Raw genomic sequence first — 27,261 nt, 5'->3', positions numbered from 1 at the left:
GTGAAATCATATGGTTCTTGTCCTTTTCCGTTTGACTTATTTTTGTTAGCATGATACTCTCAAGATTCACCAATGTTGTTGCAAATGAAACTATTTCTTATTTTCTTATGACTAAGTAGTATTCCATTGTATGTATGTACCACATCTTCTTTATCCAATCATCTATCAAAGGACACTTCAGTTGATTCCACGTCTTGGCTACTATGAATAATGCTGCAGTGAACATAGAGGTACATATATCTTTATGAATTAATGTTTTCAAAATTTTTACTTAGATACCCAGAGAGGAGGTGCTGGGTCATATGGTAACTATTCTTAATTTTTGAGGAACCCCCATACTGTTTTCCACAGTGGCTGTACCAGTTTACATTCCTACCAGCAGTGAATGAGGGTTCCTTTTTCTCCACAACCTCCCCAACACTTCTTTTTTTGTTGTTGTTTGTAATAGCCATTCCAACAGGTGTGAGGTGGTTTTGATTTGTATTTCCCTTATAGCTAGTAAAGTTAACCATCTTTTCATGTATCTGTTGTCTATTTGTATGTCTCATTGGGAGAAGTGTCTGTTCATTTCCTCTGCTAATTTTTAAATTAGATTGTTTTTGTTGTTGTTGAGTTGTATGAGTTCTTTATATATTTTTGATATTAGCCCCTTTTAGGAGGTGTTGTTTGCAACTATATTGACCCATTCAGTTTTTTGCCTTTTGTTTCGTTGATGGTTTCTGTTGCTTACCATGTCTTTATCCATGCATCCATCCATGGACACTTAGGTTGTTTCCATATCTTGGCTATTGGAAATAATACTGCAGTGAACATAGGGGTGCATATATCTTGTCAAGTTAGTGTTTTTGTTATCTTTGTATAAATTCCCAGAAGTGGAATTGCTGGATCTCATGGTAGTTCTATTTTAATTTTTTGAGGAACCTCCCTACTGTTTTCCATAGTGGCTGTACTCATCAACAGTGCACAAGGGTTCTCTTTACTCCACATTCTTTCCAACATTTGTGTTATTTCTTGTCTTTTTGGTAATAGTGATTCTAACAAGTGTGAGGTGATACCTCATTGTTGTTTTGATTTGCATTTCTCTGATGATTAGTAATGTTGAGCATCCTTTCAGGTACCCGCTGAAAAATGTCTAGTAAGATCCTCCGCTTGTTTTTTAAATTGAATTCTTTTTTTGCTGTTAAGTTATATTAGTTCTTTATATGTTTTGGATATTATCCCCTTACCAGATAGATGGTTTACAAACATTTTTCCCCAGTCTAAACTTTCTTAATTCTGTTATCAATGCAGGGTGTGGTAAAGGTAAGTTTACAGTTGTGAGTATATGCAACACAGTTTATTCCTATATTATTTATTAATTATTATTTTCTGTATGAACAACTGTAAACCTACCTTTTGCCTCACCCTATATTTTGAGCGAGGGCTGTAATATATATGCCTTTCAGCCTACTACTTACCTAATATTAGAAGAATCAAGATATAGTATATATTTTCATAAATTTATGGGAGTAAGGAAGCTAGAGATTTTTCTTTTTGTATATATGTTATCACTTTAGGTGTACAAATTATTTATGATCTGTTTTCCCTGATACCGCTGCTCCTGCAGTGAGTAATAAAGATTCTGTGAGCTGTAAAAATTTTTTGAGTATATATGAACATAATTTGTTTTGTGAAATCTTTATGTGAATCTATTTTTTGATGTTCAGCTGAAAATTTTTCACCAGGTTAAACAGCAGCTTAAAATATCTTTCATAAGTTGCTCTTACAGTATTTTTATGAATATTAATATTTTGCTAGTTGATGCACATACACGTTTCAAAAATTACAGATATTTAGGTTATGAAGACTTCTGTTACATGAGTTTGGAAAACCCTCCATTTTGATAATATGAAAGGCATCAATTATAATTCTATATCATGCTTGGATTTAAGGAATTCCATATCCTAGTAAGATTTAGCACTATAGAGTGTGGAGCTCAGACTGTTTAGAAAATGGTGACATCATTTGTACAGATTCAGTAACTGGCTAATGTTGTCACTAATTGGGCATGTCATTTTTTTTCTCACAGAGTAAGGTCAAGACTTCTGAGACAGGATAAATTAGTTATGTTATGTCCATGTAATGCTTGAAAATATTAATAAGTATTTCAGTTTTACAGGGCACGTATCTTAAGTCTCCCTTCAGAATTTCTACATTTTCTAGTTTTGCAGACATTTATTTCTATTTTATAGTTTTAAGATGACCTATAATAAGGTTACTATTTGTGAAGTTAGTGCATTTTACTTCCTGAGAATAAAAGCAATGATTGTTATAAACAAATGACTCCCAGGGAATATAAATTTTATTTGAAAATTGTACTCCACTTGTAGCTAATAGAAACTTTTCCTCTAGTTTGGTTTTACTCTAAGATCATTCACAGTTTCTTCATGTTCTATTCATTTGACCTAATATCTTGGGACAGATTTCAGAATGATTTGCTACTTTTAGCCAATGGTGATGGTTTACCTTTCATTGTTATTTCAGAAATTATTTATAACATGATCAGAAAAGATGACTTAATTGACATACCTGAGGTAATTGATAAACTCTTCAGCGGTGTGGACAATCTGAATAGAGGATCAATGGTTGGAATACAGAGTGTTCAGGTTAGTATAAAAATAATTTTGTTTGGTAAGTTTTGATGATGTTTAAATTAATGTGTAAGTAAAAATTATTATTGCTAAATACAAAGAAATCTATGGAAAATAGTTTTAGAAGCCAATGGAAAATGTGTGCTCAAGTTTAATATTTAATGTGTAACTGTTACAGAGAAAAAGGGGGTTCTTTCACGTGGCACCCTGGTGTAAAACCCAACAACTAGTGTTGAGGAAAACAGGTCTTTATTTACAGTATTCCAAGCTGGGGAGGGCAGTGAGCACTTCAGCTCAGAGCCCTGTTCTCCCATGGGACCCAGCACTTCCCTTGCTCCCTAAAAGGCTAGAAGCCAAAAACATGCCCAGAAGTTCCTTATCCCTTATCTGTCAGCTGTCTCTTTCAGGATCTGGGGTGCGATGTCATCAACCTCAGTATAACAGTCCAGGAAAACATGTGCTGTGTTGCACTGGATCGCGCATGGTTCTCTCTGCCCTTTCAAACCGCATGGATCTCTTTCCTTCTAAAACTGCATGCTGCTCTCTCTCTCTTTGTACCTCCTTGCAAACTGCATGGATTTTCCCCTTCTACTTCCTTGCAAACTGCATGGTGTCTCCCCCCTCTTTTCAAAGCCACATGGCTTTCTCTCTGCAAAAATGCCTGCCTCCTTATTTTTAAATCTCCGACTGTGGCCTGTGATGCAGTGGGCTGGGTGACTAATTGGAGAATTTTACGTAGGCCCTGTAAGCTTTTCATCACATTCTGTGGTCAAAGCTTGTTCTGTCTCCTTGAGGATTTGGCTGTGTAACATCACCTCTCCAGGCTTCAGGTTTCTTATCTGTTAAAGGTGAATAATAAAACCCACCTCCCAGTGTTGTGAATAGCAAACAAAATAACATATTTAAGGTCCTCACTACATACAACTTGGTCACTAAATAATAGTTCTCTTTTCCTTATCTTTGCAGTAAAGTAAGAAACTAACTGGTAGTAGAGAACTCAGTTGAATATAAGCCTTCAGAGGTGCTTCTGTTGGGGATATTTTTTCTGGTGTTTAAATGAGGGTCTGTCATTTAATTTGAAAATAAACTTGAGGTTCTGAAACACTTGGAAATGTTTACATTGGGCTAATCCTTCCATTTTGATCACTGTACCTATGGAAAGGTGAGAGTAAACTTTATTATAAATACCTCTGTCTTTTTGATATAATAGTTTTATTTAGATATAATCACAAACCATATAATTGGCCCATTTTAAGTGTATAATTTAGTGATTTTTAGTATTTCACAGTTATGTACCCATTACCACAATTAATTTTAGAACATTTTCATGATTCCCTGAAGAAATCTTGCATCTGTTCAGAGACACTCCCCAATTTCTCCCTTTCCCAGCCCTAGACAACTTTTAATCTACTTTGTATGTCTGTGGGTTTGTCTGTTCTGGACACTTTCTATAAATGGAGTGATCCAATATGTGGTCTTCTGTGATTAAATTCTTTCACTTATCATGTTTTCAAGGTTAATGTTATAGCATGTATCTGTACTTCATTGCTTTTTAAAAAATACTTTGTTTTTTTAGAGAGGGGAAGGGCGGGAGAAAGAGAGGGAGAGAAGCATCATTTCACGAGAGAAACATTGATTGGTTGCCTCTCTCACATTCCCAACTGGGGACCTGGCCTGCAACCCAGGCATTTGCGGGAACAGGGAATTGAACTGGCAACCTATCGGTTTGCAGCTCAATACCCAACCCACTGAGCAACACCAGTCAGGGCATGTACTTTATTACTTTTTTCATTCTAATTATATATTTTTGATTATGCTATTACAGTTGTCCCAATTTTTCCCTCTTTGCCCCTTCCACCCAGCACCCCCTATTCCCTCAAGCAATCCCCCCACCATTGTTCATGTCCATGGGTCATGCGTGTAAGTTCTCTGGCTTCTCCATTTCCTATACTGTACTTTACATACCCGTTGCTATTCTGTAACTACCTATTTGTACTTAATACCCTCACCTCTTCACCCATTCCCCCAAACCCTCCCATTTGGCAACCATCAAAATGCTCTCTATATCCATGATTCTGTCTCTGTTCTTCTTGCTTGCTTAGTTTGTTTTTTAGATTCAGTTGTTGAAAGATATGTATTTATTGCCATTTTATTGTTTATGCTTCTGATCTTTATCTTAAATAAGTCCCTTTAACATTTCATGTAATATTGGTTTGGTGGTGATGAATTCCTTTAGCTTTTTCTTGTCGGGGAAGCTCTTTATCTGTCCTTTGATTCTAAATGGTAGCTTTGCTGTGTGGAGTAATTTGGTTGTAGGTCCTTGCTTTTCATGACGTTTGAACATTTCTTGCCAGTCCCTTCTAGCCAGCAAAGTTTCTTTTGATAAATCAGCTGATAGTCTTATGGGGACTCCCTTGTAGGGAACTAACTGCTCAATTTTATGGACTTCTTAATGATGGCTGCTCTATAGTTTAGTTGTAATTTTGATGTGGTTTTGGAAGGAGGTGTGTACTGTGTTCACCTACGCTACCATCTTGACTGGAAGTCCTGATTATATCTTTACTTAGCACTTTGGTACGTACTAAAAGTGAATAAAAGTGAACAAATAAGAATGAACAAGTTGTATTCATGGGACAGTGAGACAATTACTGTACCAGTGGGTAGTACATTTTTAGGAGGAAAGGTAGAATATGACTAGGTTATAAAGGGCTTATAAATGATGGTTACATAAGCATAAAACATGCAAGAAAAAATATCATTGACGGTGGACAGTATTTTGACTGGCTTAAGAAAATGTTTCTCTTGTTTAGATTGAAGAAACAGCAGTACACCTGTGGAACTGGGTAATTTCCAGGAAAGTTGGCGTGGATGTAACTGGAGAGCAGAGAGCTAAATGTACGTATATATTTTGTGACTCATTGTGAGGAGTATTTTTATAATACATGATGTTGTGTTCCTGCAGTTTAAATAAAATTTGACTGGTTCTTAGATGGAAATTTGTTAAAAGAAGACTAAGCAAAACAACCCATAGACAGGTTTCTCAAGCAAAGAGCTTTCCTCGGTTTTATGATTTTTCAGAAATTAGCTTCATAGTAATAAAAGTTTAAAAGCATCACTGCAAGAAATAGTTTGATGGTGAACAACAAAGATGATTAAAGGGTGGGAAAATGAGAACTTGAGGAAACATTAAAAGACACAGATTATTTTCCTTGGAGAAGATATGATCTGGATCCTGAAGTACCATCAAATAGTAGTTTCTTCTCTCCGTTAACATGTGTAAATGACTCATAGACATAGACAACAGTGTGGGACATAACTGTGGGAGAAGGGGTGGGGGGGAGCAATGGGGGAAAAATGGGACAACTGTAATAAAAAAACAATAATAAATAAATAAATAGAAAATAGAAAGGAAAGTGTTGCTATGTGAGGGATTTAGATTCCAAAATCTGTAATGATTAGTTTCCTCATGAGGCTGGTTGGTGAACATTGGACTATGTTACTGAGAAACATTAGAAAAATTTTTTTTCTACCTGTGAGAGCAAACAGCAAGAACAACAACAAAACCAAACCCATCTGCTTGGATTCATTAAAAGTGGTTCACTGGCAAAGTTCTAGTGCTTAAGCTAAATGGTCAGGGTCTAATGTGCTCACTGTTGCTGATTTCCAACAAGGATAGTGACAGTTAATGCAGTTTTGGAAATTATATTGTCCAATTATAAAGGGTACATTAAGACAACAACCCAAAAGGCAAATCTCTGGACTGGTTTACTTTGTAAAGACGAATCTTATCGGTATGTGACAGAGTTTATTACTAATTATTTATCTTTATGAATATAAATCAAACTGTATACAACTTCAGTGTAGGTATAGGGTAATTAGTGGTTAATGAAGTCAATATTTTACTTACTCATTAGTCCACTCTAGTAGGATGCTTTTAGGGAACAATTTTACTTCTTTAACTCAGATAGATGTTCGTATCATTGCTCCTAGGAGCCTTAGATCCTGTAGTTACGGCAAGGGAAGTTAGAAATTTATCCTTGGAGAAACTTTTACACAGGTGAACTGTGTGATGCTAAAAGGCATTAATTCTAAACTTTCACCATTTTCCATATTAAGGAACATTGCTGTGGCTGTTTTTACTGCTTGTAGCATAGTAGAGATTTGGTAGATGAAGTGGGAGCTGCAGGCCTAGGACCTTTCCCAGTGTACTGATTCTGTGCATAGTGCAGTTCTTAATCAGATATTTGGGTGCTATATATATATACACACACTTTTAAGATACAGTGGAAAATAGGATGTAGTGCAGGAAGCCTCTAATCTAAAGTTTTATTTCAAAAATATTATGTTGGAAGATATTTTGTCTCCTTAAAAACAAACTCAGTGTGCCTGGATTATGTTATGTGATGAAAAAGTCATCAAGATTTATATGTTACCATTTTTATAATTGGGGAGACTTATGAAACAGTGAAAAGAAATAGGAAAGGCAGAATGGAGGGATGACTTGTAAATTTTAGTTTTAGACCTGTTGCATTTGAGGTAGCAGTAAGGTTGGAGATATGAGGAAGGTCAGGTTGCCTGTAGGTTTGCTAGTTATTCACATGGAGGTGATTATCGAAGCCACCAGTGTAATTGAATTCTCTGAGGGAGAAAATAAAGAGCAACAGTTCTTTTTTAAAATTGATTTTTAAAGAGAGAGAGAGAGAGTGAGAGACAGCGAGACATCCATTTGTTCTACTTATTAGTGCGTTCATTGGTTGGTTCTTGTATGTGCCCTGACCAGGGGTTGAACCTGTAACCTTGGTGTATTGGGATGATGCTCTAACCAACTGATCTACCCAGCCAGGGAAGAGCAACAATTCTTAAATATTGGTATAAATAAAGATTACCCGTGGAGCTTATTTACACTACAGATGCCTGGGCCCCACCATTGGTGGTTTAGGATGAAACCTGGGTATATCTGTGATTTGAAAAAAATTCTCATGCATACCAAATTTTAAGAACCGATGGTGTTGAGAGAACCAAGGATGTTGAGAGAACAGAGCAGTGAGATTTTTAACCTTGAGTCTTCCAAGTCTGGTAGGAAGAAGAAGAAGGATACCCTGTTTCCCTGAAAATAAGACACCCCCCGAAAATAAGACCTAGTGCAATTTTTTTCAAGCTTAGAAATATAAGGCCTCCCCTGAAACTAAGACCTAGCGGCAGTCATTGCTACACCTCCCCCAGATTTTTGATGGAATTCAGAGTTTGGCTGGTTATGCTGATGTTTGTGATGACATGACTACAGTATATTAATAAATGTTGATTTTTTTGTTCAACAATAAATGTGAATTCTTGTTCATGGAAAAATAAGAGATCCCCTGAAAATAAGACCTAGCACGTTTTTAGGGGCAAAAATTAATATAAGACACTTATTTTCGGGGAAACATGGTAGGAGACAAGAAGAAAGTCAAAACATGCTAGAGAAAACACACTACCCATTTATTGAATACATAGTTCTGATAGGGTTGTCATACCATGTTATGGCAGGCAGTAGGTGAAAGGGACAAGGTAAGACTCCAGAACAAACATACTGGGCATAGATTATGCTTGAGGATCTGGGAAGGAGTGAGTAAATGAACAAGAAAAACAAAGAATTCACAAACGCCAGAACAATACAACACTATGTGTTGTCTAAAGTCAATTGAAATATCAAGCTGTGGGCACTGATGGAGCAGAATAAGGCAGCTGTAAGGAGTCAATCAGCAGTCCCCTGTGCAAGGTGCTAATAATATAGAGGGGCCAAGAACAGGCTGGTGAGGAGACAGGAACAGAGCGACAGCAACAAAGAACACGCCTTTATACTGAAGGAGCATTCTGTCTCAGCCTTAGCTGCCTTTGTCCTGAAGGCTTGTTGGTGACAACTGTAAACAACTGGATGAAGAAGGTGGGGATGGGAGCAAAGTTCTTAGGCTAAGACAGTGCCCACAGAGAGACACTGCTCGAAGCTGTGAGATCAAGGAAGCTGTATTTTTCAAAAAAGTTGTGGTCACTGTGAATTTTTTTTTTGTGAAGTCAGGGAAGGTGATCTTTCGTAGTGCAGTTTTAACAAAGTGGTACGATGCAAAAACGTTGTAGGGGCTTAAGGAGATGAGTGAGTAGCAAGAAATAGAGGTAGCAGATAGACCATTCAATTCAAGTCAAGAAGCTTGGCGATGAAAGGAAGAGGAGAACTGGGATTGAAGCGCTGTGGGGTTGATTTTATTTTTTTCAAGGAAGGGAGATGGATGTGTTTGAAGTTAGAGAGAAAGGAGTAAATTGAGAGGCAGGTACTGAAGGTATCTTTGGAGAAGGGAAATAATCGAGAGATCAAGGTCCTTAAGAATACTGAAGAATTAGTAAACTTTGGAAAAAATAAAGGAAACATTTTAAAAACTGGAAATGCAAGACTGTAAATATATGATTATTATACTGAAAGTTTTTTTCAGAAATAAATTAACTTTGTTTTTTTACATTTCATGATCGATAATCTACTTCAATTACCCTGCAATTTCAACTGGGAAATCTCTTTTCAGGTGAATATTAATTAAAAATGGTTTTAGCATAGGTAGAGTGGCTGCTGAGACCTGACATCAAGGCAGCTAGTTCAGTTATATGTGAAGTCCTTTAAAAAATGGGATATGTTTTATGATGATAGAAACTACACAAATAAGGAGGTTACAGTTATTCAAACTTACCTATTTTCAGGGGAAATGAACTGTATTGTGAAGATACCTGTGTTTTCTAATTTATATTTTAAGAACTTTTATATCATTTACAGCAAAGAATATATTTAGAAAGTTTCAGTTTTAGGAGAATAAGCCACAATTATCCTGATGTTCAGAAATTTTGTCAGCTGTTGAATAGCTTTAGATTCCAGTTCCACTTAGAATTGTTTTGTTGCCAGTACATACAAAAGCATCATGTGGAACCAGGTATCTTCAGTGAGTTCTTGAGGGTTAAGATCTGCAGAAATTAAACTTTGAAAATTCAGTATCTGTCCGGCTGCGGCATTAAGCAAATGACTCATTTGATACATGTCAGGTCATTTACTTTTGATAACAGATTTTTAAGAAACCTTTAAAACTCTTTATTTTTAACAATACTTGTTTCACTTCACATCTCCATTCTCTTTGTAGGTTTATATAAAAGGAGAATGAGTGCTTTGTGTTTATGGGTGTCTTAATTGTTTTTGCAGTACGCCATGTTGCTTGCAAGTTGATGAGCATGTGCGAAAACCGAAATGCTTCAGAAGAATTTGTTCACAGACGGGTTTTGGTGAGTCCTAATTAAGTGAGGACAAAGTGCAGGTGCAGTGAGATAGTTATTACTCCTATGAAGATGGTTGAAGTTAATGTAAACCTGGAAGGGGGTTATAGCCTTTAGTGTACCCATGTTCCTTTTATGATAATTACATCTATTAAAAGGTCTCAGCAATGCTATACTTGTCATTAGTGACTCAGTGGACTGAATATTGAACTTATAATTCAGGACTTGTGAAAAGTAATGAAAGTAATAAAAAGTAATCATTTTTGGATCCATTCCTCTCTCCTTCTATTCTCCTTAGAGGCAAGTATATATTTTCAGTGGAAAGTATTTGTCCAGTGTTTTAAAATAATATTTTATTGAAAATTTCAAATGTACACACAAAATTGATTGATTACCCCATTTACTCATCATTCAACTAGAGTAATCATGAACATATTACCACTTTTGTTTTTTCTATATCTCCTCCAATAGCAAACCCCCATGGCTTATTTTGAAACAGATCCAAAATACCTCATTTTACCCATAAATATTTCCGTATACGTCTCCAAAAGACAAGGTATTTTTTTTTTATTTGAACTAACCCAATACCCATCATTGGGTTAGTTCAAAATTTAACAGAGATTTTCTAAAATTATAAATATTCAGTACCCCCTGCCCTGCCTGCCCTCTCCCTCTCCTCCTCACTTCCACTTTGTTTCTTAGAGTCAGGATTAAAGAAAGTCCACACCGTGTACTTTATTAATATCTCTCTTTTTTTATCTACATCTTCCTCCCTTAAAAACTGTTGAATAAATTTATTGATAGAAGAAACCAGGTTATCTATAGAGTTCCCTAACTCCTGGATTCTGATGACTGCATCCTCAGTGTCATTATATAGCCCTCCATACCCTGTTTCCTCTGTACTTGTCGATTTAGAAGCTTCATCTGACTGAGGTTCAGTTTTGTCAAGAATAATTCATAGACCGTATGGTATACTTCCACCAGAAGGCACTAATGTCTGCTTCTCCCTTTTTTCTCGTGTTAGTGCCCTTTGATAATTTTTGTTCCCAGATCTGTGGTTTCTGTAAGGGTTTGCATATTCTAAATTCTGTATTTCTCTTTTGTTTATTAACTGAAACAGAAACTTCTCATCAACTATTTGGTTACTCTGAGGTATACTTTTACAGAAAAGACGGTCTTGATTCTTTCCCTTTATTTAGCATTTTTTCAGACTAATGAGTTGGCTCTCTAACATCCTTAAATGATAACCAAATAGGTTTTAAAAAAGTATGATTGTGAACTCATGGATTTTAATATATTTAATGAATTTCAGTCCATTGGATTTATTATTATTGAAGAACAACTTCCTATCTTTGGCTGGAAGGAGCCTCTTTAAGTGATGGTGAATCCTTTTGACATAATCCCAGTAGTCTTAATAGTTTTATTTGATTTCTAATATGACAAGATACCCAGGTTCATCTTGCATAGTTTCTGCCTTAGACCTGGAATGAGCCATTCCTCCAAGGAGCCCTGCTTCCTTTTAGTGGAGAATAAGAAACCACATAGGGGCATTACAAGTGTTCATTGTTATTGCATTGGTCATTGTTTCTAGACTTCTTGAAGTGGAAAAAGCTAGGAAATATATCTTTTAAAATATATATATAATGAGTTCATACTGATATTTCCAATTGATATTTAGGATTATAGGATTTTACTTAATTTCTTCTTTTTATCTTTTGTGCTTGGGTTTTTATTCTTTTCCCTTTATTTTTATTGTTGACACTAATACAGATGACCCTATTTCCCCCCCTTTACTCGCCTCCAACCAACCCCTGTACCCCCTTCCTTCTGGCTGTTACCACAGAGTTCTCAGTATGTATGAGTCATGCATATATACTCTTTGTCTAATCCCTTCACCTTCTTTCATCCAGTCCCCCTCTCCTCTGACAGCTGTCAGTCTGTTCCATGTGTCCATGCCTCTGTTTCCATTTTCTTCAGTTTATTTTGTTCATTTGATTCTGCGTATAAGTGAGATCATATGATATTTGTATTTCTGACTGGCTTATTTCTCTCAGCATAATACTCTCCAGGTCCATCCATGCTGTCACTAAGGGTACGATTTCCTTCTTTTTTATGGCCAAGTAGTATCCCACTGTTTTAATGCACCACAGGATTTTTTTCCCTCTCATCTACTGATGGGCACTTGGGCTATTTCCTGATTTTGGCTGTTTTAAATAATGCTGCTATGAACATAGGGGTGCATCTATTCTTTCAAATTGGTGTTTTGGGTTCCTTAGGATAGATTCGCAGAAGTGCGATTGCTGGGTCAAAAGGCAGTTCCATCTTTAATTTTTGGAGAAAACTCCATACTGTTTCCACAGCGGCTGCACCGGTCTGCATTCCCACCAACAGGGCACGAGGATTCCCTTTTCTTCACATCATCGCCAGCACTTGTTGTTTGTTGATTTATTGGTGGTAGCATTCAGGTGCGATGTGGTATCTCATTGTGTGTTTATTTTGCATCTCTGTGATTAGAGACGTTTGGTATTTTTTTCATATATCTATTGCTTATCTGTATGTCCTTTTTGGAGAAGTGCTATTCAGGTCCTCAGCCCATTTTTTATTACTTTTTAAAAGATTTTATTTATTTATTTTTAGAGAGAGTGGAAGGGAGGGAGAAAGAGAGGGAGAGAAACATCAATGTGTGGTTGCCTCTCACGCGCCCCCAAGTGGGGACCTGACCCACAACCCAGGCATGCGCTCTGACTGGGAATTGAACCGGCCACCCTTTGGTTCACAGGCTGACGCTCAGTCCACTGAGCCACACCAGGCAGGGCAAGAATCAACTGGCAACTTTTTGTTTTGTAGAACAATGCTCAACCAACTGAGTCATGCTGTCAGGGCTGAATGTCTTTTTTTTTTTTCCATTGCCTGATTGCTCTGGACTTGTAGTACTTTGTTGAATAACAGTGGCGAGTGTGGGTATCCTTGTCTTGTTCCTGATTTTAGAGAAAAAGCTTTAAGTTTTTCTGTTGAGTATGGTATTAGGTGAGTGTTTATCTTATATGATCTTTATTATGTTGAGGTACTTTTATCTATAACCATTTTATTGAGTGCTTTAATCACAAGTGGATGTTATATCTTGTCAAATGCTTTTTATGCATTATTGATATGATTATATAATTTTTATTTTATTTTTTTGTCAGTGTGGTGTATCAAATGGTTGATCTGTGTTTGTTGAACTATGCTTGCATCCCTGGAATAAAACCCCATTTGACCATGATAGATTATCTTTTTAATGTATTGTTGTATTCAGTTTGCTAGTATTCTGATTAGGATTTTTGCATGCATGGTCATCAGAGATATTGGCCTATAACTTTTCTCTGTGTTGGCCTTGGTGAGGACCAGACTGTGTCTGCAGCTCCTGTCTCTGTCCTTCCCCTCTTCCCGACTCCCCTGCTTGTTGTAAAACGTCCACCTTCTGGTATCTCAATGTGTGGATTCCTCAGGGAATCCTTTGTTCAATTCTATTTGTCCTTGTAATTTTAAGGGGAGACACCAAGAGCTGTTTTCACTCCATCATGTTACTAATATCATTCTCAATTAAATCTTGATTTATCAGCTTGTATATGATCTATTTTCCTACTATGATAGATGAAGATTTATCTCTTATTTCCTAATATTACCTCCTCCTACTCCCTTTTGTTTTTTGTTAATTATACTATTTTTACTTATCTGATGGCTACCTTTTAAAACTAACATGAAAATTTTATGTCCTTCTGCGTCAATTTTGGAGAAGATGTCTTTACTTTTCAGTCTGTGAGCCTTGTTGATTCAGAGAATGAAAACTAAAAGGAGCATCTTATTGGTTGTGACTACTATTTAATTCTGTGGATAATAATAGTGTATTTCTCTTTTATTTTCTATCTACTTACTCTCTTAATACTGTTTCCTCAGCTATTTTTCTGTTGTTGAGTGTGTTGTCCTTTCATGGTATTTGTTCCCTCAGCTGTTTGGTGATGGTTGCTCATATTTGATTTGAGATTTCTTGATAGTTTTCTGTAAATATTGTGTCACACTATTTACTAAAGCTTGAATCCAGCAACTGATGGAGAGGTAGGTCTGGATGACCTGTGTTGTCAGCCACCTGAAACTGGTTTTCTCCAGCCTAGGTGATTGTACTCACAGTTTCTTCCTGGGTGAGGGAGGGGTAGATACCGTTTGGGGGAGGCCAGACGCCTGATACTCCTACTGTTCACATCCAGAATGTTTCCACATTTTTTACTTTTGTGCATTTTTAGGATGACAGTTTTTGCCTCATCCCATTTGCTCTCTACTTTTCAGAGGTTCCTCATTAACTTAGGTCAACTGAAAATTCCCCTTATTTTCCAGGACTCTTATAGAATAAGGAAATATGTATATCTTTTCTCTTATGTATAAAGAATATATATAAATTCCTAGAAATAGCATATATATAAATAAATGATATACATAATATAATATATATATAATATTACATATATCATGTCTAGAGATTTATAGTTTATAAAAAATTTTACTAAAATTATAGTATATATATACTATATGTAAACTTATAGTAAAATATGCAACATACACTGTTTATAGTATACACTGCATTTCTAGCAGTTTATAGTAAAAGGGTCGCTGTAGTGTGTACTCAGTTCTTCATATTGATTCAGTTCTTATTTGCTTCTATAGCATTTGTGCATATCACATATCAATTATTTGTTTACTTGTCTGTCTATTTCTATACTGTGAGCTTCAGGGTGCCTGTTATTTAAAAGATGTTTAATAAACGTTTGTTAGATTAATAAAAATTTTATTAGAGATATAATTTAAAACTAGAACCAAGCTGTGTTGACTTATAGTTTAATGCTTCTCGTGTAACTTTCTTCAAGTAAGGCATTAAGTTTTCAGAATTTTTCTATCTAAATTATCCCAATATTTTCTTTTAATATTTCCTTAGAAGTGTTTTCAAGTCTGTTAATTTTTTATTATTGCTTTTCTTAAGACTATTTCTCTTAAACTACAGAGTTCAAAGCAGAAAACAAAACTTAATAAATGCTGACTGTTGCCCTCTTGTTTTCTGTGGATTACACTACTAAATATGGACAGAAAATGAAATATGCACTCCAACCCTCCTCAGCCAGTCTGGAGAAGGTGTGATTTAAAAATTTTTTTCTAATTTCTCTCTTCCAGATGAATATAAAAACAGGAAAAGAGTGGTTGGATGTTGGAAATGGAGAGGCAGCTGATGAATATTTTCAGTCTGCTGTAGAGGTATGTTACCACTGATTTTTTAGCTGTAGCAATTATTAATAACAGTTGTGATGTTTGTCATTATTACATAGTATTGTGGTTTTATTTTTCAGGATCTGGAGCAATTTTATCACAGATTAATGCAGAATTGCTCTGCCGACCCAGTGATAGATGTGCAGAAGCGTGCTGTGGAGAAGGATCTTTTCAAAGTGTTTTCCTACCAAGCAGAGTCAGTAAGTATCATAGTCTCCAGGACCTCACAGTGTGGCATTTTGTATATGCAAATCAAGAAGTGATGATATGTAATATATTAGAATAAGGTAAGGTGTCATTGGCCTGTGCATTTTGTTGATGTCTGCTTGGCATAAGACATCTTTAAGAACTACTGTTTACAGTAGTGTTTATAAATGAGTTTTCTCTGTCTCAATATTCTTAGAGATCTGTATAGGCTTTATATTTCTTAGACATTTACCATTGAACTGGTTACATAATTGCTTTATAAACTTACTATGTATTAAATTATTCACACAATTCATATTTTCTATAGAATACTATGCTAGGCTTTGTTGGGGAGGGAAATGCAAATAATCACATATCTTATCCTCAGGGATATTATAGTTTATTTGGTAAGGTAAAGAATGTATATATAAGATAAAAAGAAATAAGTTTCATAAGAGTGGTACAGATAAATTATCTACATACAGTGTTCAGTGCTATATGTATGTGGAGTTGTAAGGTATAGTTATTTTCCTCAAGAAATTTATAAGATAGTTTGGAAGTTAGGCTATAAATGCATTGTTAAAAATGGAAAAACGAAAAGATAAGTACCAAATGAGTTGCACAGATCAGGCGGGGCATAGACTTTGTCTAAGGTGGTGACATGGTCTTCATGACAATTGTTAATAATTTACTTTTCCTCAATCTCTATATCCACTAGCAAGGTAATGGATAATCTTCTGTTTAACTTTGTGGCACAGATGATCCATCTGTAATCTTTTAGCACCGTGGAAGTGATTGTAGATCCTGGTGTTTCTCCTGATTCCCCATTTCTCTTACCCATTGGCAGTGCCTCTTTCTGCTATAAATATTGTCTGTGGATGCAAGGGTCATCTGTTGTCCTTTTGCTCCCTTCCCTCTTAAATATGGGAAGACCATTTGTAGAAGCTGGCAGGATCAAATGATGGTAGGAGCCATGAACTTATCCATAAAGACTATCATGGAGGGTATCCTAAAGATGCAAGCCAAGTGGAAAAGCCTACTTTCTTTAATATACCAAGGGCTCTGGCCCACTGTGTCTCCTATTAGTTAAAAAAGTAGTAACATAAAAAAATTAATTTTTACATCATTAGCATGTAGCATGGTACCTAGTACCTGAATCTGCTCTCCTATTTATCGCAATGACTTCTTTGCCCCCCCAAAAGAGTGATAGTAGTATATAAGATATGAAATATTGGGTGACACTGGTTTAGATAAGTGCTCTAAGAATATAGAAAAGGGAAGGAGCAGATTATTGTGGGCTGGGTTGGTAGGGGAAGAAAAAAAATGACTTAGGACATGATTTGGACTTTGGAGGAAGGAATAGATTTAGAAAAGTCAAGAAAGAGCACAGGGTATCCCAGGCCAGAGCAAAGGCTTGAGCAGGAGCAAAGTCATAGGCAGAAATGTACATGTCCTATTTAAGGAATGTTGAATGGCCAGTTTATTTGAAGGAAAGTATTTGTGCCAGGGCTAATTTTGGAGAAATAAGTTGGGCCAAGTTGAGAAGCCCCGATATACCTCTTGGATAAAACACTTTTTTTGTTCTCCTAAAGATACTGGGGTGGTTGAAGGTTTTGGGGAAGATGTAAGGTGGCACGGAGTGAAGAGCAGTCTAGATGGGTGGGAAAAGTGAATAGAATGGAGGAACGGTGTAAGCGTGCAGTGGTGAGAGCCTGGACTGCAGTGGCAGCAATAAGAAGGAAGTAGATATAGAAGATGCTGCAATGGAAACAAGCAAGCATTTACACTCTGAGCAGGACCGAACCAGCCAGTCCTTGGAGGCAGGAAAGAGAAGGGAGCAGGGAAGGAGAGAAGGGAGAAATAAGGGAAGGGTCTAGTCAGGGAAGTAGACATGGACAATGGGGTGGGGATTGGCTGGCAGGAGGGGGGCAGTAGAGAGCACAGGGGAGAAATTGAGACAACTGTAATAGAAAAAAAAAGATAAAAAAAAAAAGAAAGCTGATTCATTCTGCAGTTACATGTTGCGGAGGGTGTAGTAAAAAGAGCAAGCAAAGAAAGGCAGGTGACACATGAGAGATGAAGGAGGACAAGAACAGTGAGAAGAGAAGAACATTTCAAGGACAGTGAGATGATCAGCAGTGGCCAGTGCTTCAGAGAAATAAAGGAAAATGAAGTGGAAGAAGGGACTATTGGACCTGGCATTTAGAAAGATGATAATGGCCATGGAAAGCAGTTTTAGTAGCAAGATAAAAGTGGAAGACAGACTGTAGGAGTTTAAAGGCTAAGTGGATGGTGGAGCAGCAGAAGAAGTTAGTACTCTCCCGGTCCATTCTTGTCGCTGTGCTGTCAAAACTATTTTCATAATGATTCTAAGACATTATTTGTCTTTTTTTTTTTGTTTTTGTTTTGGCTATGCTGGCATTTGTACTGGTGGTCCAAAAGCAATGGTAGGTAAAACTTCTGGCACTTTTAACATGATCCAAGACAGTGGCACCCCCTTTCCTAGTAGTCATTGTGTCTTCACTGCTACACACTTGGAGTAGAAAGAACGCCAGTTTTACTTGAAAATACCCTTTGTGAATTAGTAAAAATAATTGATTTTATGAAATCTTGAAGTTTGAGTACATATTGTTCTAATATTCTATGTAAAGAAAAGGGAAGAGAACACTTGTGCATAGTGAGGTCTGATGGTTGTCTTCAGTAAAGACCCTTCTGTGATTGTTTGACTTGGGAGCTGAATTAACTCCTGTTTTCACAGAATGCTGTTTTTACTCGAAAGAATGGCAGCTTATTGTGTTCATTCAGATTTGGGTATTTAGCAGACATTTTCATAAAAATGAGTGAAGTGAGAATGTGACTTCAAGGAAAGCACTGACAGTGTTTGTTCTCAGTGATAAAATTCAATTTTTAAGTAAAAATTAGAATTTTGGAAAACTTGTACCTCCACCATGAACTTGACAGCCTCCAGATGATACTTAAACTTTTGTGATAAAATTGATGCTGCTATTCCCAGAAATGGGATTGCTGGGTCAAAAGGCAGTTCCATTTTTAATTTTTTTGAGGTATCTCCATACTGTTTCCACAGTGGCTGCACCAGTCTGCATTCCCACCAGCAGTGCACTAGGGTTCCCCTTTCTCCACATCCTCGCCAGCACTTGTTTGTTGATTTGTTGATGGTCATTCTGACAGGTGTGAGGTGGTATCTCACTGTGGTTTTAATTTGCATTTCTCTGATGAGTAGTGATGCTGAGCATCTTTTCATATGTATTGGCCTTCTGTATGTCCTCTTTGGAGAAGTGTCTGTTCAGCTCCTTTGCCCATTTTTTAATTGGATTGTTACTTGTTTTTGTTTTTTTTTTTGGTGCTGAGTTTTATAAGTTCTTTTTAAATTTTGGATATTAACCCCTTATCAGATGTACCAGTGAATATGCTCTCCCATTCTGTGGGTTGTCTTTACTTTGTTGATGGTCTCCTTTGCTGTGCAGAAACTTTTTAGTTTGATGTAATCCCATTTGTTCATTTTTTCTTTTGTTTCCCTTGACTGGGGAGATATATCAGATAAAATATTGCTACAAGCAATGTTCGAGGTTTTACTGCTTATGTTTTCTTCTAGGATTTTTATGGTCTTGGGTCTAATATTCTGAATTTATTCTTGTGTGGGGTGTAAGAAGGTAGTCTAGTTTTATTTTTCTGCGCTTATCTGTCCAATTTTTCCCAGGACCATTTATTGAATATACTATCTTTGGCCCATTGTATGTGCTTGATTCCTCTGTCGAGTATTAATTTACTATAAAGGTGTGGGTTTCTTTCTGGGCTCTCTATTTTGTTCCATTGATCTATATGTCAGTGCCACAGTTTGATTACTCTAGCTTTGTAGTGAGTTTTGAAATAGGAAAATGTGAGCCTGCAACCTTGTTCTTTTCAAAATGGTTTTGCCTATTCTGGGTCCCTTACATTTCCACATAAATTTTAAGATCAGCAAAACAATTTCTGCAAAAAAAGCCAGCTGGAATTTTGATGGGAATTGTATTGAATCTGTAGTTCAATTTAGGGGGTATTGCCATCTTAAAGAGTATTAAGTCTTCTGATATGTGAACATGGAATGTATTTTCATTTATTTAGGTCTCCTTTAATTTCTTTCAAGTTTTTTGTAGTTGTTGGTGTACAAGTCTTACAGTTCTTTTGTTAAATTTATTCCCAATTATTTTGTTTTTTGATGCTAATTTAAATGGAATTAAGTTCTTAATTTCATTTTTTATTTACTCATTGTTAATAGATAGACATACAATAGATTTTTGTATATTGGACCCTGTAACCTGGCTGAACTTATTAGAGTTTTGTGGACTTCTGAGGATATTTTATGTACAAGATCATGTCATTTGAAAATAGGGATAATTTTATTGAGGAATTATACTTATGAATAAATTTCACTGAAGTGCCAGATTAGTACACTGGAAATTATAAAACTGTTGAAAGAAATTAGAGATAAGTTAGTACAGTGTTCTCATTTTATACATGAGGAAATTGAAGCCGTGAGAGCGTAAGGTTCAAGGTTATACATAATAAATACCAGAGTAACTCAATGGCTCCAAGATGAGATTGTACTAAACTGCCTTTAATAACAGACATTCACAGCACTTTAGACTATGAGGTTATTGTGAGCCAGTATTAGGACAAAAGACTGCTGTTTAACATTACAAATTCCTCTAATACAAGACCTAGTCAAACCCAGGAAGTATCTGTTAGAAGCAGCATTATGTCATAATACAATAACATAAGATTGTGCACCAGTTTTGATATTTCCAGAAAAAGTAAATGGCTTTCAGTCATTCAGTGTCAATTTTGGTTTACCCAAGATTCTTGCCACCTATTTCTCTGTACTTTGAGCTGGTTATTATGTTTAGCTAGACTAACTAGTGTTGCTAAAAGAATTACAGAACAAATTAAGGTTTTTAAGTAACAGTTAAAATATGTTAAAATTGACTTGTAGACAATATAGCTTGTTATTTCATTTTAACTAATTGTTGACATTTTTCATTTTCCCAGGCTGTTAGTCAAGGGAATTTTCAAAGAGCATCTGCATGTGTAATGCGCTGCAGAGATATGTTGGGCAGATTTCCTAAAATGGTGAGTGAAATTTCTGCATTTATTCTTTTTTTAAAGACACTTATTTTTATTTTATTTTATTATTATTTTTTTAGAGAGAGGTGAAGGGAGGGAGAAACAGAGGGAGAGAAATATCAATATGTGGTTGCCTCTTGTGCGCCCCCAACTAGAGACCTGGGCTGCAACCCAGTCAGAACTGGGAATCGAGCCAGTGACCCTTTGGTTCGCAGGCCGGTGCTCATTCCACTGAGCCACACCAGCCAGGGTTCTGCATTTAACCTTAGAAGAGTTCGAAAATATGTCAAGTTTTAGGAAGAATTACTGCTAATTTATGCAACCCTCTAGAGATTATATTGAAATCAGTTCTACTTAGCTGATCTTTGGAATATTTTGCTTCATTTGTTGTATGAGGGGGGAACCCAAAAAACGGAATTTATTTTTTAAAAATTGTGTCTTTAATTCTTACATGTTTAAACTTCAGTCACCTTCAAAGTAACCTCCATTTGATGCGATACACCTACCGAGATGTTTTTTCACTGCTCAAAACAGTTTTTGAACTCATCAATTTTGATGCCTTTTAGTGCTTTTGCCGTTTTTTTGTTTCACCTCTTCCACATTGGCAAAATGTTTCCCATTGAGGACTTTTTTCATCTGGGGAGCCACCAATAATTGCTTGAGGCGAGATCGGGTGAATAGGGAGGGTGGGACAGGGGAGTCATGCCGTTTTGGTCAAAAACTGCTGAACACTCAGTGCAGTGTGGTCAGGTGCATTTGTAAATACCCATCATGAAATGGGCAAACATGTTGAAAGAGTCTTCAAAAAAAATTCACTGAGTCTGAGTACAGCCTCTCACAAGAATGCCAGCTGGTACACTGATACAGATGGGCTCCTAGAACACTCACCTAGCGGGGGAAGCCTGTACTGCAAGGGGCCTGCCCTCCAGAAGGTAATTACAGTTTTTCTTTTTCTTTTTTTTTTTTTTTGCGGGGGGGGTCCTCCCTCTTATACTAGAAAGGGTGTTTAAAAATAAATGTGGGTTATTTCTTCAAATTTCTTTGCTTTCCCTTTATTGTTAAACCATTTGATAGGATTTCCTCCATATTTTATGCTATGTGATAAAAGAAAGAAAAAAAATATGTTCATTTCTTTGCTGGAAATGTTGACAAGCAGTTAATATCACTGCCATAGTATTTTCTATATTGGGATTTGGAGGTGTGAGATAATCGATAGGATAAATAAAGCCTGCTTCCCAGACTGTATCTCATCAAATTTTGAGAGTTAATAAGATTTTATTTTTCCACTTTATCTCTCTTTTCTATTCTTTCTCCCCCATTGCAGTGCCCATGCCTACTTCATGTTTAATACCACAGAGGGAATTGGTAACAAAGATATACTAGGATGTTTAGGAGACTGATCTTATTTTCCCCCAAAATTCTGTTATAATGTAGAACTTAATTTAGTAAATATTTATATATTGCCAATTATATGCTAGGTATTATTCTCAGCTGTAAAAATTTTAAAGCAATTTCATATTTACAAAAATGTTCCAAGAATAGTTCAAAGAAGTACTGTATACCCTTTCCCCAGAGAACCCATTTGAGTTTCCCAGTACTGTCCTTTATACAAAACAGGTTCAATCTAGGATTGTACTTGGTCTCTAGTTTCTTTTTATCTGGAAACTTCCTCACTCTTGCATTGACTTTCATAACCTTGGCAGTTTTGAAGGTCAGAGACCTTTTGTAGAACATGACTTAATTAATTTTAATTCAAAAATTTTTTATTAAGATTTAATTGGCCATATAACATTGTGCAAGTTTGAGGTGTATGATGTGTTGGCTTGATAAAGTTGTATATTGCAATGTGATTATTGCAGTAGCATTAGCTAACTAATACCTTTACCAGGTCACAGGTCATTTTTTATGAGAGTGTGTGTGTGTGTGTGTGTGTGTGTGTGTGTTGAGAACAGTTAAGATCTAGCCTCCTAGCAATTTTGAAATTTATAATACAGGACTATTGACTATGTTGTGCATTAGATCTCCAGAATTTATTTATCTACTATAGTTTCACATTTGTACTCTTAAACACAATTTCCCCAACTTCTCTGGCCTTAATTTGGGTGTTAAGAGTTTCTTCGTGATTAGACCAGGTTATGGATTTGGGCCAGAAAAATCACAGAAGTGGCAGGCAGAGGCAGGAGAAGAGGGATCCTGGGGTGCCTTGGGATGTTTGCTGGCCCACCCTCAGGCTGGGTGCTGGTAAAAGCCAGCCTTGGAGTTCAGCTTGGACCTTTCCGTGTGCAGCCAGGCCCTGCAGAAACAGCCACAAAGTGTGGATTGCTTGTAGCTTCAAGCAATTGCCAGAGGCCAGGCACTCAAGGATATGCTTTTTATTGATTTTAGAGAGAGGAGAAGGGAAAAAGAGAGTGAGAAATACCGATCCATTGCCTCCTGCATGTGCCCCAACTGGGGATCGAACCCACAGCCTAGGTATATGCCTTGACCAGGGATCAAACTCGCAACCTTTTTGGTGCACAGGATAATGCTCCAACCACTGAGCCGCCCAGCCAGGGCTTAACAGATTATATTTTTGGATTTTTTGTCATTGGTACATAAAGATATGGTTGTTTATAAATGCTTATTTAATATCCAGGAACTTCTCTAAGTTCTCTTAGTCTAATAATTTTATCTATACAATTTCTCAGATTGTTTGCATTTGCATGTTTTTACTGTCTCTTTTAGCTCTGTTGCTATCTATTTCACATTATAAATTACTAGAGGACAGAGGACTTTCTTTAATATGCTTTGTAGAGTTAATGGACATTGAATTCTGTATTGAAAGATATGACGGGAGATTCTTAGGTGGTGTGTAGGGAAAGAAAACTTTTGGTCTTGTGCAGTGTTAGAGCTGATAAAGGGAAAAGGAAATGCACAGAGAGTGGAAAGAGATGAATTAGAGGACATAGGATATATAACAGAAGAGTAATTATGCCTTCATCATGGTGGTAAAAGACCTTGAAGTCCAGAGAGTTAAGAGTTATTTCATTTGGTTGATAGGACTAAACTTAGCAAAGTCGTGATGTTAATTCTAAAGGTCAATGAAAGTAGGGTGTTTTTTATGTGCTTAAGGTTTAGACAAGGGACCTGAAAATACAGAACAGGAAATCTGATAATGACAGGAAATATCAGGTAAAGGTTGGAGAAGTGCTAACATAGTGGGTTTTTTTAAGAGAGAGAGAGAGAACGGGAGAGATTGAGGAAGAGACATTGATTTTGTTGTTCCACTATTTATGCATTCATTGGTTGCTGCTTGTTTGTGCCCTGACCCGGGATTGAACCTGCAACCTTGGAGTATGGAATGACACTCTTAACCAACTGAACTACCAAGCCAGGGCCTAACATAGTGTTTTACAAGGAATTAATTAGTTAAGTAAACCAGCTCTTTTGTTTGTTTGTTTGTTTGTTTTTCCTTCCTATATCCCAAGACTAGATTAGGGATTACTGTAAGGTGTTGACTTGAAGGCAGAGGGTAATGTTTATTGTTCAGAGGCAAATAAAGTGTTTTGAAAATTATATCTTAGAGCATCAGGAGAAATAACTAATGGCATATTGTTGATTATTACTGAGATAATCTGAGAATTAGAGAAAGCTGGTTAATGGAGGGATTAGGAGGTAACTGTCTTAAAGCCATTTAGGAAGAAAGCCAGACAGTTGTTATTCAGTTATTACTACGCTCTTATAATTGAACTTATAAATGTTTAAAAGACAACAAAATCACACAAAAATAGTTTGGAATTCGGGATTGAAAAAATAATAGCAGAATTTACATAATTTGTGGAAAATGAAGTTATCTAGTTAATTAAAAATAAAAAGCCTTGTAACAGTGGAAAGTTAGTGATCAGTCTCATTCTATATAATCTTATTGTAAAGTAGGTATTTGGTTGGAGCTGTCCTTTCTGGGCCTGGGGATGTAGCAGTAGCTGGAGGTTCTAGAGATCCCATGGGTCCTGGGGATCCCATAATGCATTAGTAAAAACCAATATATGATAGACTTAGAGATATAACTTTGTATTTTTATTTCCATTGTGTATTGCTTGCCAAGTGAGATGTTAGCACTTCATAGAAAGACTAGGAACATATTTTTGAAAGGGATATTTTTATCAATCTTAACACTTCCTACCCCATTAGAAACGTTTCACGGGGACAGAGATTTTTATGTTTTGTTTACTGATGTGCCTAATAGTTAGGAAATGCTTAGTAAATATTTGTTATTCAATGTATTAATGAATGAGTGAATGGGGAGTATTGGTAGTCAAAAGATTTTCTTTGGTCATTACATTGAAAATATGCTGTGGGTCCCTTGAAACATATTTCAGTAGTTTGTAGGTTTGTTCTCATAAGTTTATTATTGTACATCCTTTTCTAACCTAGGAAGTAGCATTTAATGTAGGTATACTTGCAGAGATTGTGAGGGCAGAGACAAATACTGAGGAAATTGAATAAAAATTCAGTACACTTAAATGTTCATCAAAAGCTTTATTTTCCATTTTCCTCTGTACAATTAGTTGCAGGCCTCTCTGCAGCAAGTGGATGTAGGCTGCATAATTCCAGTATAACTACATAATCGGTGTGTCCCTGTGTGAACCTATGGGTTCTGGGGCATATAACTAGTTAAGCTTTTCCCACTGAAATGTCAAGAATGCATATAAATACTTCTGGATTTTTGCCAGACCTACATTATCAAAACTATCCTTTATTTTAGATTTAAATATACACTAGTTCTGATGTGCTCGGGCATGCATATTGAACTTCTGAATGTATTGTAAATTCAAAGGGAACCTTTTTTGAAACAAGACAGGTCTTTACATATTAGTTATGAATAACTTGCCTCAGATCTCAGATTCCTAAGTGGCGATCTGCTTCTGTAGTCTCACTGAGGTAAAACTTGTAAAGGACTCCTTTATATGGGTGTAATCAGATTCTGGATAGATGGTTCCTGAAGTGGGTATTTGAACAAATTGTTAGAAATAAATTTTTCTCCTATGCCATTTGCCAGTATTTTGACAGATGAAAATTCTTTAAGATATGGCATTGATGCAGAGACTGAGATGCTGATTAACTCATAAAAGACTATTTCCCTATGGCACTATTCAATTCACATACTTATTCCTAGTTTTATTGTAGTGGTAATTTATGTGAAGAAAATTTTTGTTGTTAAAGAGGGTCCATTAAACTAATTCTTTCTAAGTAAGTCTTACTACTAAAAAAGTGCTTTGGACACATTTCAGAACTTTAGAATTTTTTGAAGTTGTCTTAATTTTGGAAAAAAATAATTTTTTCTTCTTCAATGGTGAATTTTTTTGGGTTTGAATATATTCTGTAATCTAAAGCCTTTTACTGAATCTGACAACCTACAGAAGCATTTTAGCCTGTTCTTTTGCTGGGAAGTGATTAAATTTTCCAGTTCCTGTTATTAAAGGACTTTTCAGTTTATTAGTAATATATGAGTACTTTTTCATATATATTTAATGTCCCAACCTGAATATTTTGTAGCTCTTCTTTAAATAAATAGAGAAGTTTTGATAAGGAAGAGTGGGTTATTGTGATGTACAGAACACTTTAAGTATGTCTTAAAGACACTGAACTGCTATTATAATTGGACACACTAATTATGTAGCCATACTGGATTTCTTTTTATTTAAAAAATAGAAATTGATTCTCTCACAGTTCTGGAGGCTTGCAGACTGAAGTCAAGGTGTCCGCAGGGCCATGCGCCCTCTGATGGCTCTAGGAAAGAATTATTCTCAGCCTCTTCCAGCATCTGGGCAATCTTTGGCATTCTTTGGTTTGCAGATGTGTCGTCACTCCAGTCTCTGCCCCTGTCTTCACAAGGCAGGCTCCCCTGTGCGTCTTCACGTGCTTTTTTGTTTTTTGGTTTTTCTTTCTTTATTGGATGCTTTGTAGATGTCATGTCATATGGCTTTATTAATAAGGACACCAGTCATGGGATTTTGGGTCACCCTAATCCAGTATGATCTTGTCTTTTTTAATTAATATTTTTTATTTTTCAATTATAGTTGATGCACTATTAGTGCACTATTAGTTGACAAACTATTATATTAGTTTCAGGAGTATACCCAGTGATTAGACATTTATATAACCTATGAAGTGATCACCCTGATAAATCTAGTACGCATCTGACACATATGTAGTTATTACAATAGTGAGTATATTTCCTATGCTGTCCTTACATCCCTATGCTATTCTATAACTACCAGTTTGTACTTCTTAATTCCTTCACCTATTTCTCCCATACTCCCAACCCCTTCCCATCTGGCAGCCGTCAAAATGTTCTCTGTATTTATGAGTCAGTTTCCGGTCTGCTTGTTTCTTTTGTTTTTTTTGATTCCACATATAAGTGAAATTATATGGCATTTTCTTTCTTTGTCTGACTTACTTCACTCAGCAAAATACCCTCTACATCCATCCATGTTGTTGCAGGTGGCAAGATTTCATTCTTTTTTATATCTCAGTCATAGTCCACTGTATAGTATATGCACCACTTCTTTATCCATTCATTTATGGACAGATACTTAGGATGCTTCCATATCTTGACTGTTGTAAATAATGCTGCAGTGAACATATGAATGCACATGTGTTTTCAATGTAGTGTTTTGGGTTTCTTCAGATAAATGCCCAGAAGCGGAATTGCTGGATCTTACATTCCCTCTTGTTATGCCTTTTATTTTAAAGTCTGTTTTGTCTG

The 27,261-nt window shown here is 36.2% G+C and overlaps 1 protein-coding gene across 1 annotated transcript in view; it reads left to right on the top strand.

Moving 5' to 3' along the window:
• The window catches only part of TEX11 (testis expressed 11), a 118,589-nt gene that overhangs the window by 14,953 nt on the left and 76,375 nt on the right, over positions 1-27,261 (top strand). The window contains exons 2-8 of the mRNA XM_090264013.1: positions 1,230-1,302; positions 2,524-2,645; positions 5,441-5,525; positions 9,844-9,923; positions 15,114-15,194; positions 15,287-15,406; positions 20,439-20,519. Of these exons, the coding sequence (XP_090120139.1) occupies positions 1,230-1,302; positions 2,524-2,645; positions 5,441-5,525; positions 9,844-9,923; positions 15,114-15,194; positions 15,287-15,406; positions 20,439-20,519 (642 nt within the window). The remainder of the gene's footprint in view (positions 1-1,229; positions 1,303-2,523; positions 2,646-5,440; positions 5,526-9,843; positions 9,924-15,113; positions 15,195-15,286; positions 15,407-20,438; positions 20,520-27,261) is intronic.

Source organism: Furipterus horrens, unplaced genomic scaffold, assembly GCF_987537825.1.
Source record: "Furipterus horrens unplaced genomic scaffold, mFurHor1.1.pri manual_scaffold_17, whole genome shotgun sequence".
NCBI classification, from domain to species: Eukaryota; Metazoa; Chordata; class Mammalia; order Chiroptera; family Furipteridae; genus Furipterus; species Furipterus horrens.
This window is presented reverse-complemented; position numbering and strand designations above follow the sequence as displayed.